General features: G+C 47.8%; 1 protein-coding gene across 1 annotated transcript in view; it reads left to right on the forward strand.

Annotated features, from left to right (window-relative positions):
* Nucleotides 1-12,626, forward strand: part of LOC144773529 (solute carrier organic anion transporter family member 2B1-like) — a 442,157-nt gene extending 429,531 nt beyond the window's left edge. Inside the window, exon 15 of the mRNA XM_078658590.1 lies at nucleotides 12,258-12,626. Within this exon, the coding sequence (XP_078514716.1) occupies nucleotides 12,258-12,420 (163 nt within the window). The 3' untranslated portion in view covers nucleotides 12,421-12,626. The remainder of the gene's footprint in view (nucleotides 1-12,257) is intronic.
* The last annotated feature ends 5,011 nt before the right edge of the window (nucleotides 12,627-17,637 follow it).

Genomic DNA, 17,637 nt, shown 5'->3' on the forward strand with positions numbered 1-17,637 from the left:
GCGCTCCCGATATCTGGCGCTCCTGGCACATTCCGGCGCAGTACTGCACGGTCCTGTCGTGCGGGTGTGGGGTTCCTTCACCCCTTGCGCTGTCCTGCGCAATGATTCGCTTCTGGCGCGTCCCTGGAGTTTCCGTCGCGTTCCTGCACTGCCTCCTGGCGCGTTCCTGAAGGTTTTGGCATGTACCTGCGCTTCGTAGTGCGGTTCTGTGCTTCTGGTGGACTGCGCCACTGCTTCGTTGACCTTCTTGGGCGTGGTGTTCCTTCACTCCTTGTGCCTTCATGCTCAGTGTTGTGCTGTGCCTTTGGTCGGGCTTCTTTGTCGCTATGTGGCGTTCCTGCGCCCGTCTGGCGTTACAGTGTGTGCCCTGTGGTGCTGGCGTGGCGCTGCGCTTTGCTTGGTTGAGCGCTTTCCAGCTTGCCCTCTGCTGGGAGTCTACTTTCCTCTGGCACGCTTGGGGCTATACTGCAGGGCTGCAGTGGTCACTTCACCTCATGGCCTGTCTGTCCATGTCTTGCCATCTGCTTTCGTGTCACCGGTGCCCCCTTTTCTGTCCTGTGCATTCAAACAGGCTGTCCTGCTCCTGACTGACGTGGTCGGATGGCCACTGGGTGGCAGTGTTGCTTTATTTCTGACCTCAGGAATCTCTGCAGGTTTTCGATGCTGCGGGGTTCGTGCACTTTTCCCCTAGTGTGAAATGCCCCACCAGCTGGCACACCTTCTTGGGACTCCCCTAGGGCACCGGCAGTTGCAGTCAGGTAGGTGCTGTTTTCATTTAATCCATTTATCTGTTGTGTGGAACTGTGTGTACTTGGGACCACACGATCGGGCTCTTTGTCACTGCAGTGTTTACAAAAGCCTAGCAACGGCTTTGCTGCTCCCTTACTCAAGGAGTCTCTCTGCCTCCACGGTGCGCGGGAGCGGGGGTTGGCATTAGTTGTACTGGGCTGAGCAGGCGGGCAAGATGCACGTCCAGTGCTCGGAGTTTCCCGCCTCTCGCAGCAGGCTTCCTTACGCTCGAGGCGCGGGGAGGGGCAGGAGCTTTCGCCAGGGGTCCGTTGCTGCGGGTGGGCTCTGCTTTAATTGTTCACTTAGTGTTGTGGTTGTGCCGGACACATGCGTTGGCAGTCTCTATGCTTGGTGGTGCGAGGGGCCTTTTGGTGAGTGCGGGAGCTGCTCGGTGAAATCGCTGGTGGGCACCGCTTGCTCTATAGTCACAAGGGGGGGTCAGTTCAGGCTCGCGCGGCCCCTCCCGCCTCTCGCAGCGTCCGAGCTCACTTACCCCACAGCCGCAGCAGCTTTAGTCACACGCTGCGCGGCAGGGGTCAGGGGTAGCTGCAGGCAGGCCGCGGGTGGGCTCCGCAGGTCCTGCTTTCATGTACAGTTTATAGTTGGCCGCTCGGCGGGGCGCAACGTTCATGCGGGTGGGCACCGCTTTGTGTTCTCGGGCGGCGCTAGCAGGCAGCCGCCATTTGCACTGTTGTGACCGTTGCGGGTGGGCTCCGCTTTCGGTGCTGGTCACGGCATGGGCCTACCTTCGGCCAACGGGCCACTCTTGATCCGCGGGTGGGCTCCACTTCAGTCACCACGCGGTGGGGCCTCACTTGCGGCCGACGCGGGAGGGCTCCGGTCGGTCCGCTCACTCCCGGGCACTTCTTGCCGTGCCTCCACGTGGCGCTCAGTTGCGGCCGGCACAGGTGGGCTCTGGTCGGTCCGCTGCACTTTCCCCTCGTGCAAAAAAACTCACGCTGGGTGCGGAGTGGGCTCCCAGTCACCTCCTCCTGGATGCCTAGGCCCGGGGCACGGCACACGCCCCTCGGGCCTCTCGGCGGCCGGCGCCGCTTCCCCGGAGGGGTGTCCTGCACATGGGCACTTCCCTTCTTCTTTCCGGGGTTTTTCTTTTATCTGCGGCACACGTGGCTAGCGTCCGCCCTCCTCATCGCCAATGTAATGTTGAGGGCCCTGGGCCCTCATGCTGGAAAGGACTGACGCAGACACAGTGGGCTACATGGTACGACTGGCCCAGAGCCCCTTTTATTAGAGCTGTGTCACCTGACCGGTGACATCAGTGGTGGGTGGGTGTTCAGTGTGCTGGCATACAAAACACTAGACTGCTGACTGTGACTCTGGGTCACTACACTGCCCTCCCACTATAGGTAGAAAGAATAACAACAGAAGAAGGACTTTTTTGCCCTGTCGGAAGGGCCTATCGTCAACACGAATCATGTAATCATTTGTAAAAGGGACTGCTCGAGCAACTTTGGGAAAACCCCTAGGCACACAGGATTTCAAGAACAGAGATGCGCTGGGATGGATGCCTGCTTGTGCCCCGGGAGACCGTAGAGTGCGTACTGATACAGGAGCACTCTAGTCGGTCCCTGCTTGTGCACAGGGGCACTGTAAAGTGCACGCTGCAGTGCACGCTGCATGAGAGCAAAGGAATGCCGAAGACATGCATAGTGCTGGACATGGAAAGGCAGGGGAACAGGACTGTGTGCGTATCGCTGATCGTCCCCCAGCCAATACTCCATGGGTGGTAACGTGAGAGAAAAAGTGGGGCATGCAGCACATGTTAGCCATTTGCAAGCTACCATTTTTTAACTCCTTCGACGCTGATGACGGAACCGCTCCGTCATCAGCCACGGTTCCGTCATGGCCCGCCCGACGCGCCTGCGCAGCTCTGATTTCGCGCCTGCACGGTGCGTTCTATTGAGCGGGCGGGGCCATGACGGAACCGCTTCGTCATCAGCACAGCTCCCCCGAGGCTGGTGACGGAGCGGTTCTGTCACCAGCGTGTGAGCGCCGCGCAGCCCCTGCCCCCTTAGCGCTGCGGCGGAATAGCCGCCGCAGCGAAGGTGTTAAGGACACATACAAAGGCCAATCCTAAGCAAAGGAGGAGTCAGACTCCACAAAGTAGATACAACAGACACCTACAGTGCAAGTGCTGTTTAGGCTCGACCTCAAAAACACAGAATGGCGCTCACACTGACCTGGCAGAAAGCTGCTTGAATGCCCTATAGGCCTGTGTGACTATGCACATCTACCGATAGTGAAACCTCAAAGCTTCTCTCGGCAAATCAAACAGAGAAAGAGAGGAAAGTCACTAATAATAGCAAGGTCACTGAGATTGAAAGCCATTTAATCTTGAGAAAGGATTGGCTGGAAAGAGTAGTGTATACTATGCTGTACATGACAAACTGTTTGTAGTGAGACCGCAAAAATGGGAAATAAACACCCATAGTACAGTGAGAGTAAAAGATCTCTTTCCTGTAGACATCTATACATAACGGTCCTTTGTCAGGTTCACTGGAATTATGTGGTAATGGAAAGTCAAATTATGCTGCAGGAAATTATGGAGCAAGTTCTATGCCAATAATATCTCTATGCTCCAAACAGTTGCCTATCCACACTCAGTTAATCGGTGATGTTCATTCTGCCTGGGCAACATTTTCACATCTTTACTTCATTTTGATACCCTAACCAAGAATCATCACGTGAAATGTGACCAGCTAACTTTTGCAAAGTGGCTGGCATTGCGATGCAGCATGGTTACTTAAGTTTTTTTAGGAACGTTTTAGTTTGACTTTTTTTTGTGGAAATCTGTAAATTTTGCAGCTGAAGGTGGATTGTGTGGCGAGCGTCAGCCATCGGTAATTACGTGGACATGACTCTGGCCTTCATAATAATTTGCCTCAGAAACTGGAGGCACAGGCAGGAATACTATGCAAGACTCAGGGGCCTAACAAAGGCCCGCAGCCCCTGCGGGGTGGGAGGGCCAGGCCTCCCAATACTAGAGGGGGTACTCAGTGTAGCATCGTGCTACCAGTAAATACAGACACTGGTGAGGTTACAACTGGAGCTTTATTCAGTACATCCAGTGCCTTCCCTGTCCCTACACTAACTGCCCCTTTCCTGTCCTGTCCCCTCCTCTTCCCCTCTGCCCACCTAACTCCGCCCATCCCAACTACTAGACTGCTAACTCTATTACATCTCCCCCTTTCTTAATAAAGCAACAAGTGAAAAAAACTAGAGATTAGTCCATCTCTGCAATCAGTCTCTTGGGAGGCCGCACATGACGGCGGGGTCTCGCTGGTGTGGACACGCCAGCTTCAGATGAGGGCTCTTCGGCAGATGAGGGTCCGGTGTCAGGTGCGACAGTTTCAGGATTGTCTCTGTTTTCAAGTGTGGGGACCACAGGTATATTTTCATGGGTTTCAGGAGAACACTTCTTGAAATGAGAAGCGTTGCGGGTGACTCTTCGTGTTTCGGATTCTGCCGTCACCATGGTGCCCTTTTGTTGGGTAATCGTTAGTGGCTCATCTTTGAAGCGACAATCAGTCTTTTGACGTTGCTCCTGCTTGACAACAACTCTGTCACCTTCGTTCAGGGAGGGGGACCGGGCCCTTCGCTTGCGGTCCGCATACTCCTTCATCTTGTCCTTGCGGTGTCGATCCGTTATGGCCATGTCTCGGCGTTGTTGATCTGACAGGGGTTTTCTCAAGGCTCCGTCCCATGTGGGGATCCGATTTCTCATTGTCCTCCCAAGCATGAGAGTCGCAGGGCATTGGCCCGTTGTAGAGTGGGGGGTGGTCCGATAGGCACTAAGGACCTCGTTCAAGGCTGACTGAAGATCTTTCCTTTCAGCGGTGGCTTGTTGGAATGTCCTCTTGATGGTGGACATGAATCTTTCCACAGTGCCGTTGGCCTGAGGCCAGAGTGGCGTGACTTTGCGATGTTGAAAGTCCATGTGTTTCGCAAAGTCGCTGAACTCATGACCGTTGAATGGGGGCCCATTGTCCGTCTTGATGATCCTGGGGACACCCCAAGTCGCGAAGACCTCTTCAAGTACCTTGAGGGTGCATGTGGCATTGGTTGATGATATGAACTGGGCCACTGGGAATCTGGAGTATTCATCCAGGATGACAACGACATACTTCCCAGATTGCAGGGGGCCATAAAAGTCCATGGCAACTTCTTGCCATACCCCATCAGGCAACGGGGTCATCTGTAGAGGAGCAGGTGGATTGCTGTGGCTGGTCAGTTGACATGGGTGGCAGTCTTTCAAGGTGTCCTCGACCATCTGGTCGAGAGCTGGGAACCAGACACGTTCTCTCAGTGCTCTTTTGGTGGAGACGACTCCTCGATGGCCTTCGTGGGCCAAATCGATTACTCCCTGTCTCAGGGTCGTTGGTATGACTAGTCTGTGATCTCTGAGGAGGAGGTCGTCACTGGTTACAGATAGTTCGTCGGAGACATGCCGGAAGGCTTGTAGTTCTTTCCTGACAGCAGGACTTTCCTCTTCCTCCTGCGGGTGATATCTCCACCTGTTGGTTCGGGTGCGCTCAATCACTGTTTGTAAGGTGCTGTCGTGGCTGGTCGCTTCCCGAATGGCGTGCATGGGGATGGCTGGTGGACGAGCATGGTTGGTCACAAAATGAATGTATTCCTCCGCAATGGAAGGCACAGTCTCTGATGAGTCTCGGGGGTGGCGAGACATATAATCGGCCGGATTCTCATCCTTCCCCGGTTTGTGAATGATTGAGAATGTGTACTCTTGCAGCCGCAAGCCCCATCTCTCAATCCTGGGAGGCATTTTGCACTTGGGATTGCCATAAATCGTGACGAGTGCTTGATGGTCAGTTATGAGCGTGAAATGTTTCCCATAAATGAAAATGTGAAAATGTTCGCACGCCCACACAACGGCCAGGCTCTCCTTTTCCGGTTGGGAGTACCGTTTCTCGGGGTCTGTCAAGCTCCTGCTGGCATAGGCAATGATTCGTCTCTGATCCGACTCATGGTCGTACTGTGCCAGGATGGCCCCTAAACCCACTGGGCTTGCGCCCACAGTGATCTCTGTCTTTCTCCCCGGATTGAAGTAGGAGAGGCACTTGGCTGATTCCACAGCGTGTTTGATGTCCTTGAAGGCACGCTCGCACTCCGGAGTCCACACAAATTGTGCACCAGCTTTCGTGAGAAGCCTCAGAGGGTGACTCACCGTGGCGTAGTCACGAATGTAGCGGGCGCAGTAGCTGGCCATCCCAAGAAATGAACGCAAGTCGTTGACATCTGCCGGACTCTTGGTGTTGTTGAGCGTGGCGATTTTGTCTGGGTCCGGTTTCATGCCACTCGCAGAGAAGATGTGTCCGAAAAACTTCAGGGTTGACTGATGAAACTCACACTTCTCTTTGTTGAGAGTCAACCCAGCCTCCATCAGAGCGAGGCAGACACGATCGAGGGCGGTGTCATGTTCCTGCGTGTTTGAGCCGTAGACCAGGATGTCGTCGCTGTAGTTAAGCGCGTTGGGGATGTGGTGGATGACAAGACGTATGGCCTCCTGGAAGATCTCGGCGGCTGAGGAGACACCAAAGCTGAGGCGTTTGTAGCGGAAGAGACCAAGGTGAGTGGCAAAGGTCGTGATGGGGCGGGACCTGTCGTCAAGCTCGAGCTGATGGTAGCCCTTGTTCAGGTCCAGTTTCGAGAACACGGTTGCCCCGTTAAGGGCTGCGATCATGTCGCTCAGGAGCGGGCCTGGGTGCCGCTCCCGCTCAATTGCTTGGTTTGGCAGGCGCATGTCCACGCAGAGACGGACATTGTTCTGTGAGCCTTTCTTGGGGACAATCACCACCGGGGACACCCATGGGGTGGGGCCCGCCGTGCGCTCAATGATATCTGCGTCTAAGAGCTCCTGCAGTTCACGCTCAACAGCGGATTGCAAGTGGAACGGCACTCTTCTCGGGTGTTGGGCCACTGGTTTGATTTTCTCGTTGATATGCAGGTGGATCTGACGGCCCTTCAGCTTCCCCAGGCCTCGGAAGAGGGAAGGGAACTTTCCGGCGCAGTCCGAGATGTCATGGACGTTGAAAAGGATGTGCACCAGTTGAAGACGTTCCGCCGTGGGGAGGCTCAGCAGACAGTCAGCTTCAGGACCCTTGATCACGTGGATAACTGCTGGGATGGAGAGGTCGCCATATGTTAGGGTGGTGTCAAATTTGCCCAAACATTGGAGAGGTTTCTTTGCCATCCAGGTGTAGACGCGGACAGGTGCGAAGTGCAAACGTGGTTTGGGGTCCATACGGTCATGTTCAGCAACAGATATGTAGTTAAGTGATGCCCCGCTGTCCATCATGAACTTAGCTGCATGATTTCCCACTTTGATGTTAAGGCGTGGATAACGTTTGAACTGATCGTGGTCAGCAAAGTTGACATACTCGGTGGTGTAGGATGAGTGCCTGGAGGAGGACGATCTTGAGTCTCTTGAGGGGGAACGACGGTCCCATCGGGAGCGCCGAGAGTCATGACTCGAATGTGAGGACGTGGGAGATCCAGGAGGTTCTTCCTGAACTGCTCTGATGTGATGACGTTTGGCCTCCGAACGTGAGGGCCGCTGCGATCCTTCCCGTCTGCCGCCATCATTGCGTTTTTCTTTGTGGTAATCCCCACACATGGCCTCAAAGTGGTTGGACCGTCCACATTTCCGGCACCGCTGGCCCATGGCAGGGCAGGAGTCAATGTGAGGATAGTCGTACCCGCACCTGAAACATCGCCTCGTGCGTTCAGGTCGGCGATCTCTCCTGTCAGATTCCTTTCTTCTGTAGTCCGGGCGTCGCCTGGGTGAGTACTTGGAGCGCCTCGATCTGTCTCGCGGGTGACGCCGTCCACTGTCGCGCCGATCCTGACGTCCCTGCCGTCTCTCAGTGATGCGGTTGGCGTGCTCACGGCTGGTACTCGGCCCTGTTTCAATTTCCGCCGCATTCTCTTCGGCCTGGTCGTACAGTCGGGAGTTTTCTTCGATGTCTGCAAGTTCTTGAGGCTTTCTCAGCAGTCGCCGTCTCAGGGACTCTGAGTGGCACCCCGTGATTATCTGAGATTTGATGGCTGCATCCGGCGAGAAGTTGGTAAAATCACAATGTAGGGACTGCCTCCGCAGCCGATGTATGAAGGAGCTCAGTGGTTCTTCTTTACCTTGGCGCTGCTGGTGGAATTTATGCCTCTCATAGTCGACGTTTCTTTTATGCAGAAAACGATTGTTCAGAACAGTTCTCACTTTATCATATGTGTCACCATCTGTGGCTGGAATCTCTCGTACAATCTTGCTTATTTCACGCCCCCCTAGATTGCGAAGGGCTATGATCTTGTCCTTGTCTGGTTCAATTTTGGACCCCTCGATGTAGTCCTCGAAGTCCTCGAGCCATTCTTGCCATTTTAGTCCCATGCTGCTTCCTGTTGTGACTGACAATGGCTCCGGGGCGCGCAGGTGGGTGCCTCCCGTGACATCCTTCTGCGCGGGAGGGTTAGACATCGTGGCACTGAGCTTTGACGCTTGCGTCTGCCTCTTGCGTCAGCGACTGACGTGCGTTTCCAAGTTTTGTCACTTGCAGCTAGCAATGCTTGTTTGTTCCTTGCGACTGTCAATGCTTGTTTTCTCTCTCTTCTTCTTTTCACTGCTTCCAATGCTTGTTTTCCTTTGTTCTATATATTTTGTTTGCTGCCTGACTTCAAAATGGCCGCCTCCACTTTGCACAGGGAGGCTGTCCCAATGGTCGCCTGACTCCAAGATGGCCGCCGTGGTTGTCTGCAGGCACTACTTTCTCTCTCTGCACTCAACTCCTCTTCTACACACAGGACTCACCGGCGATGGTTTTCAGGGGCAGCACCCTCCTGATTCAGCTCCCTCTGGTCACTGCTGCAGGCAAGTGAGGTTGGGGTGGGCTCCCTCCTTAATTTGCAGGGTCTTCGGCGTCAGCATGCCAAACCTCACGCATCGGGCGTGAGATTTTCAACGTCGGAACTCCCGCGGGCATTCAGCTCACCGCGCTCAGCAGCGCTTGATGGCAGACTCTCGTGGGGGTGATCCAGGCTGGAATTCACCACTCTCCGGCCACAGCAGGTGTCAGGTGAGGTTGGGGTAGGCTCCCAACTCACTTCCTCGGTTCCCGCTCTTCAGCGCCGATCGCGTGCTAAACCTCACGCATCGGGCGGGACTCGCGCTTTCGGCGCGAAAGGCTTCTTCCTCCCGAGCGTTGCAGCGCTCGCGGTAGCGGCTCCCTCTGGGCTCCCACACTCACGGGGGGGGCAGGGTCACCTGCTGCTGGTCTCCTCTTTCACCTAGCAGCACCACACAGCAGCGGATTCTTCTTTTCGACGCTGCAGGGGACAGGGTGCTCTGATGGGGTTCTGCAGGCTTCAGTTTTGCAGATCCCATCCTCGTCGCCAGCTGTAGCATCGTGCTACTAGTAAATACAGACACTGGTGAGGTTACAACTGGAGCTTTATTCAGTACATCCAGTGCCTTCCCTGTCCCTACACTAACTGCCCCTTTCCTGTCCTGTCCCCTCCTCTTCCCCTCTGCCCACCTAACTCCGCCCATCCCAACTACTAGACTGCTAACTCTATTACACTCAGCCCCACTGATGTGAGGGGCCCCTTCATCATATCTTGCAGGGGCCCCCCTCACATATTGCCACTGGCAATGATCCATATTAATTTCTGAACCAAAGAGAAACTGCTTTAAATCTAAAAAACAGTATTTGTAAAGCGCAAACTACTCACCCTTACAAGTCTCAAGGCGCTGGGGGCCGTTGTGGAAATTAAGTGAGCTATTGTCCAGAGTCACATGGTGCTGAGCTGATCTGCCAACACAGCCAGGGATCGAACTGTGAGCCCTGTGCTCCGAAGTTAGCTGACCTGGCCGCTACACTACACCTCTCCACTTTAACATCATCAATGTACGGTCCAAACGTAATAAATATTTTATCAGTTGCAAACACTCTAAATTGGCATTCAAATGTGTTTTCTTATGTACTGATTCCCTTTTAGGAGTCGGCAAAGTTTTCTGACTCCTAAAATGGGATTGGGACTGGATACGGTTTTGGTATCTGGAAGGGGTGTGATGTAGGCAACTCCTCCAAATACTGAATTGTTATCTAAGGTATCAATGTTTTGTGACAGAAATCCAATCACAAGTCTTTGATATTTTACTGACACCTCAAAGGTGGTGGTATTGCATTTGCAAAAGGCTATCGTAACCGCCCAGCGCCTGGAGAAACCCTAGGGTGACAAGCAACGCACTACAAAACCTCTGTTTGAAAGTGATCAAGTTCCCTTGAAACCCCTTTACTATATAAATGTAAAAAACAAGTTTGTTGAAGAGTTTGCAATGGTGCACAGGAAATTAAATTAGGCTGCATCTAAAAAAAAGTTGCCTTTATTTAAAAGCAAAAAACACAGTTGATGGACAGAATGTAGAACAATGTCATACATTCACCCCAGTACAAAGATCTGGGCCTAAATCCATCGTTTTTTTGCACTCCACACCACTCTGGGTTTATTTAAAAGCATTCACAAACCGCAGGTCACCATTCCTGCGATATTCTCTAATTGTAGTAAGTTGTAATTTTTAACCTACCCCATTCATAATCATGAGTTTGGATGGATTGAGAGCCACCAGGATTTGGAGTTTTAAGATTCGATCTTTTGATATATAGGGGAGTTCCTAAAAGTATTTACTAGTTGTTATTTGCAGCCAGATATTTATACATCTGACCCTCAATCTCATCTGTAAAAGGCAGGCATCCAGATGAGCACCTTGCAGGCTGCTGAGTATATACAGCTTAAATACCTGCTTCCTTCCCAATATGTGGCCCTCCTCATCCCTTGTGGAAACTGAGACCACAGGTGTGCACAAACACCCACCCACCAGTGGAAGTAGAACGTTAAAAAAAACTAGGCCGAGTTGTAAACAAGGGAGCCGAGGATGGCTAGGAAGAGCTAGAACAGTGAGGACATGAGCCCCATACCTTTCACTCATGCAGAGATGAACATTTACAATAAAAGCTCTTTGTAAACTAACCAGCACACAACTACACGCTGATAATCCCAGACTAACTTCTGAACATACACGCAAAAATGCAGACAGAAGGAAAACACGTGTACCAAAGCTCTGCAGTGATGTATAAAGAGAGACATACAATGGAATAAAATGATAATTTGTTTAAAATGTTTCTTTTATTTTGCATGTTACTGTTGAGATTGAATGATGGATTTTGTATGTGTAGAATTGACAGTGAAATAAACATGCCTTTATCGGACAGTGTTTCAGAAATGTACATATCAAGACAGTTCTGAGGCAGACCTGTCTAATAAAACACATACTATTGGGGCGACTTGTGACAAATATGGTTTTGGAAGAGGAGGATTATTTCGTCTCAGATCACCTACCGTTTCTAATTCTATGACAGTCACACAGATGAACATGTTTTCAGTTCACATGCTGCAGTGTAATTCAACGTTTTGGCTCCTGTCCAACTGCAACTCTTACAGTAAAATCAAAAATACAGCCAAAGTCTAAAAGTTAGTCATATTGGCTTTGCTAATGCTTGCTGCAATTGCATTGAAGTACTCGTAGAGGGGAATCCCAGTCTTTATTTTCCAGTCCCATTCACTGGATGCCTTGTGTTAAATGGGTGATAATAGTCAGATCACTTTTTGTTTCATACATTATTGTAAAAGTACTGTATGTAATTGCTAAAACCTTTTGATATGAAGTGATGTGTCTTTGGGCATAGCATACTACTTTGTGTATAGTATTACAGAGTATAATTACAGCATGTCTCTCAGTGTTACACCTTATCCTTTTCCTCTACCTTTTTATTCAAATTGTGTGGATTACCTATCCCCTGCTCATGACCGCATTGACTGCTTTTCTGTCAGCATTTGACTATGTGTGGGGCTTTCCTTTCCCTATGACTTCATAACACATGTGCCCTTCATTAAACTGTTTATTGTGCAATGAGGACTATACAAAAAACACATACTAGAAAAGTAATCAGTGTTCCTGTAAAGAGCCTGATACCCCATTGTCAAGAGTCAATGGGCCAGACTAAATCTGTCACTGCGTCTTACAACACTAGCACTACTGCTGTCCAAGGCCTCACCCTTCAAGGAGGCTGGAACTTGTCTGCACCCAACCATGAACTCACTCACTTGTCCATCCACAAACTCATGCGTTCACCTGTTCATCCCTTCACCCATGAGTTCATTCTTATATCAATGCTCTGTCACTCACCCATTTTTTCATCAATTTGGTCTCTCATCCAAAGCTTGAGTCATTCTAAGTCTCATTTCACTAATTACGCGCACAAACACTGGAGAAGCACCTTCATTTATAAACTGCTAAAGCTCCTGGATTTTCAAGAACTTGTTAGTTTTTCTCACCAAGATAACTTTTAATCATATGTTTTATCTTTTTATCCTCATAGGTATATGGGGCTTCAGTTAGTCTTTGAAGTAGCAGCCTTCATAAGTTTCTTCATAGTATTTGTCATTCTACGAAATCAAGAAAAAAGAGCTTTGAACAAGATAAGTCCAGAAAACCTGAAACTCACCACTAGGGTGGCTAATGGACAAGGTGCCTCTGAGTGAATGGATGTCACTGGACCATGGACACAGCGTGTGCTCACTCCCGACACAATCCTCCTCACTGCACTGGCCAGAGAACTCGTTTATACTGCACTTTCATCTCCAGCTACGAGTGGTTACCTGCAGTTTCTGAACTACTTCGACATCTGTTTGCTACATTTCATTTCTAATCATGGATTTTATCATTTTTTTCAAGAAATAAAATTGCAATCCATGTTAAAGTAATATTGTCTCATGTCATGGGCCAGGGTTTCAAGCCTTTATACATGCCCTGTCCCAGTCCAATGCAGATGAGTGTGACTGAGTCATGACATTTTTATTAACCTAAATCACAGTGATGTACAGGCTAAAGCAGTGCTCTAAATACCCACCAGTCATGAAGAACCAAGATAACTTCCCGACAGATCCTTCTTAGTGCATATATGAAATCCCAGCAGTTTGTCCATTTATTATACTTGCTATTTGACACTGGGGGGAAGATTTACAAAAAAGTTGAGGGAGGTAGCAGCAGAGCGCCATGGGGCGTATTAACAAGGGCTTTATATCTTTTTTTGGCTTTAAAAGCCAAAAAAGCAGAGATAAAACTAGCGCCCTATCAGCAACAGGGTGCTAACACGCAAATTTGCATGTTAGCACCCTTTTACTCTACGCTTCCCCTTGCATCTCTAATGAGATGCAAAGGGGGCATTCCAGAGTAGAATAATAGGAGAAATGTCACTAAGCGACATTTCTCCTATTATCAACTATATTGTTAACCCTGTTAGCGATAAAAAAAGCAGTGCTAACCGCGGTTAACACTGCTTTTTAACTTCTGGTATTTTTTCTGACTTAGCCATGATATCCTATGTAAGGTGGATAACATGGCTAAGTATGTCTATCCCTATCAGCAAGCTATCATCAAACCTTGTGAGGTTATTGCTATATATCCAGCGATAATCTCAAAATTGGCAGCTTGCGCTCTGAATTTCATTGCTTTGGAGATGAGTGTTGTTGATAGCACGCTATCGCCGTGATAAAATTCAGAGTTGGCTGGCGATAATTATCCTTACGCTAAGTGCGCTTAGCGATGATTATCGCCTGGCCTTGTTAATATGCCCCCATATTTTTAAAGATATGGCTCTATCCTCCCCTTTCCCTTGTGCTGGTGCTGATTTCAGCAGCCCTGTCCCATGCACACACCTTAGCGCTATTGCGCAAGGGTGTGTGCATGAGTGTAACATATGTTTTGTACCGGAAGGGTACCCTTCTTTTACAAAATACTATGCTAGTCAGGAGAGAAAGCTTTTCCAACTTTGTATGCGTTCTGCACAGTGCGGCACGCATGCAAAGTGGGAAAAAGAAGGAGAAATGAAAGCATTTCTCCTTCTTTGCGCCTAGTTGAAAAGTGTGCAGTTTTCTCATACTAAACTCAATCTACTGTTTTTAGTAAATTGGGTTTAGTGTGAGAAACCTTGGGTGGTTGCATGGGGATGCCCATGCACCACCCTTGGCACGCCCCAGAGCGCAAAGTAATGCAAAGCAGTGCAATGCGCTGCTTCTCATTACTTTTACGTTATTTCCGGCACAAAATCTTAGTAAATCTCCCCTTGCTGTCTTAAGATATAAGAGTTGTGCACATACATGTAATATGTTTGTTTGTTGCCCCCAAGATATTTTATGTTTTTTCCAGTGTGAAAGGTCGTCGCAACAGGCACTGTTGTTTACTCTGATACTTGCTTCTAGAATTTACACCATATCATAACCTGCTTAGAGCAACAACAGAGTTTTTAGTTGGAGTCTTAGGTGAGAGACAAATAATAATAAATGAGGAGACACATCTTACTGTACAGATGATGCAGCCTATGAGCCATCCATCCACCCAGTACTGTAGATGAATCACTGTGAGCTCATGCACTAAGGGTGAGGGGTGTGGGGCTGAGATGTGTGAGTGCTTCTGGAAAGAGAAAAGATTAACATAGCTTATCTCATGGAGGTTTCTGAAAAGAACTAAGAAGACATTCTTACCATGTATGATACCTGCACATCGAAGGTTATCATAAGGATCTGACTCCTTCTTGAAGATGCAGTACGTCTAGGGATAGGCATGGCCACAAAGATGCTTGCCCCTAAATTAAAGGGAAGACACTTAGCTGTGTCCAGTAGTTGCACCAGGAGGTGGGAAGGAGCTCTAGTCTGTGAAGGGGCCTATATCTGTGGCAGCCCCCTGAACTTTTAAAAATACCTTTCACTAGTGCAAGAATTCCTTTGCTGGGAGTCCGAATGAATATCCTTGGGACAATGAATCTCGAGAAAGGATGATATTTCTGACTTAGTCACTTGCTATTTGAATAGTTGGAGCTTATTAGACAAGTACAGAATCATGGGCATATGACACCAAAGTGCCTTCAGGGTGCTCTGAAATAGCCTGAGCTAAACAAAAACTAGTCAATCAGGTTTTATGAAGTCATTTCTCCTTCACATCTCGGACATGGTATAGAGAAAAAAACATGTTTTGACATTACCAAAAAATTGGGTACTGCAGAAATAATAATCACATCATTAAAACACAGTGATTGCACTTGTCATGTATTAGTGTGGTGAAAGAATATGTTTTTCCATTTAGTCATGCTTTAGATTTTTCAAAACGTATCTACAAATTGTACATTGTTTGCATGCATACTCTGGTAAATTAACAAATGTATTGGGAACATGTGATCTCTGTTGTCATTTGTATCTACATCTAGTCATTAGAGTAGCTACAGATTGTTACTTATGCACTAACATTTTCTATTTTCTTTGGCATCTACTCTAGACATATTTTAGTCTTCACAAAAATAGCCACACAAAACATCTTTTTATATCCTTATAGTGAATTAAAATGATTTAACACTTTGAGTTGCATTATTTTTTCACATATGAGGCATCCCGTTAGACCCATATAATGTAAGGCGAGTCAAGATGGTGGCCAGCTGATAGGCCGTAGTGCCTACTCTCCACTCCCTCAAGTCGCAGGGAGTCACCGCTTACAGTTGTTTCTTCCACAGTGGCATACTGGATGGCACTTCTGGCCTTTGTCAATTATACTGGGAGAGTGAGGGGGTCCATTGTGACAGAACTGCAGCGCCTACTTGGGGGCACCTGGTTGGCTGACTTTACCCCCTTCCTATTTTTTTAGGTTCAAAAGTAAGTTTATTGAGGTAAAGGAATACAATGATGCAAAAGATATGATGACAAGAAAAATAAAAGAGTTACATACAATATATCAATTGGAACTACTAAACAAGAAAGGTTTGAATTAAAAAATAGTCAGACATATCATCTATGAATAAAGTAGCAACAATATATGAAAAATCGATAAGAAAAAGAAACGTGTATAAAATACAAAGAATTTGCATTTATAAAATAGAGCATATGTTATGCTACATAATAACAACATGGAGGAAGTCAAGGAGGTTTAGTCACTTCTTGGTGTAGAGGGGAAGGAGGAGTCAGAGAGCGTCTGGCGCGTGTGTCAATGAATAACGTAACAGGTGTCCACAAGTTCAAGTGTTTTGTTGCCATATGTAATGAATATACAAACGTTGTGCCTAATCTATGATTATAACAGACAGCATACCACCAGGCTTGAAATGATAGTTTGGTGAAGTCTTTCCAGTTTTTGGTTATTTGTTGAAAGGCCACTGCTAATAATAAATCTATTATCTTAATATTGGAATCATAATTCTCCCAGATAGAAGACAGACTTCCTAAAAAAATATGTGAAGTAGAGAAAGGGTGGTTGGAATTAAAAATAGAGTTAATTTGAGACCATACCTTTTCCCAAAAGTTCCGAACAGGTTTGCACTTGAAAAGCAAGTGGTAAAGGTTCGCACGTGGTGACGAGCAAGACCAGCAAGTACCTGGGAGACTAGAGTATAGCGTATTGGAAATAAGTGGAGAAAGTAAGAGTCTATTGTAAATGAAGAAGAGTGTTTGTGTGGTATTTGTGGCTCTGGAGGATTTCCTAAGTTTGAGCCAGATTCTATCCCATAATTCCACAGACCAGGAACTTTCGAAATCCTTTTCCCATAATGTTTCTACCTTGGATTTGTCTCTCAAACTAAGTGAATTATATAAAAATGTATATATAGTGGAGGCCTTAGATTCATGAACGCTCATAATCTATCCGTGTGAATAAATTCAGGGGAAGTGCGTGGTTGGGGAGGTATATATTTGGTGTGAGCAGTTTGGATAGCTATCAATAAAAGAGAGTATTTAGAGCTAAAAGTTGAAGGCAAGGCAAATAAAATGCGAGCATGTGCAAACTGTATAATTTGGTCCTTGTCATATAATTTGACGTACCCAAATGAGACCTCGTTGTCTCCAGGATTTCCAAAAGAGAGGTTTATTGTTTATCAAAATACATTTATTATGCCAAATAGGAGAGTTGAGAAAGGAGGTTAGGGGAGCAGGTGGGATTATCTTGGAAGTATGATTGATGATAGGGGTGGATACAAATTGCGGTTTGCGTGTGAAGGAAAGATACTCCTGGAATAAGAATGGCGAAAGAAAGGATTGTTCATGTTTGGTCCAGAGAGGACATCTCGTGAAAGAATCAGAAAACCAATGTGATGCTTGGTGTAATAGGAAAGATTTGTGATATGTAGGGAAATCAGGGAAATTTGTCCCACCCTCTGACTTAGGATGAATCAATTTGGAGATGGACATACGGGATTTCTTGTTATTCCATAAAAAAGAAGATAAAATGGAATTAATTTTGAGGGAATGGACACTGGGATATTAGAGATTGTATAGAAGACAATGGGGGAAAGCATCATCTTTATGGTATCCAGACGACCCCACCAAGACAAATATAGGGGATGCCATTTCGTTGTTAAAGATGACAATTTTTGTATGCAGTTCTCCAAACCGTACCTGCTATCGATCCTATAGATGAAGTAAAATGCAGACCTAAGTACTTAATATACTGAGGGCTCCAAGTGAAGCCTGAAGTAACGAAGTCAGCGTGGAAAGTATATTGGGTTAGGGGTAAAATCTCACATTTATCCTAATTTAGCTTATATCCAGAAACAAATGCAAAAGAATCGACTTCATCTAAAAAAGCAGGAAGGAAAGCTTGAGGTTGTGATAGGAATAAGAGGACATCATCAGCATAAGCTGCCATTTTAACATTGGTCTCCTGAAAAGTAAAACCGTGAATATTGACATTTTAATGAATCCTTAACAAAAAAGGTTCTAGGG

The sequence above is a fragment of the Lissotriton helveticus genome, chromosome 8 (assembly GCF_964261635.1).
Source record: "Lissotriton helveticus chromosome 8, aLisHel1.1, whole genome shotgun sequence".
Taxonomy (NCBI): Eukaryota; Metazoa; Chordata; class Amphibia; order Caudata; family Salamandridae; genus Lissotriton; species Lissotriton helveticus.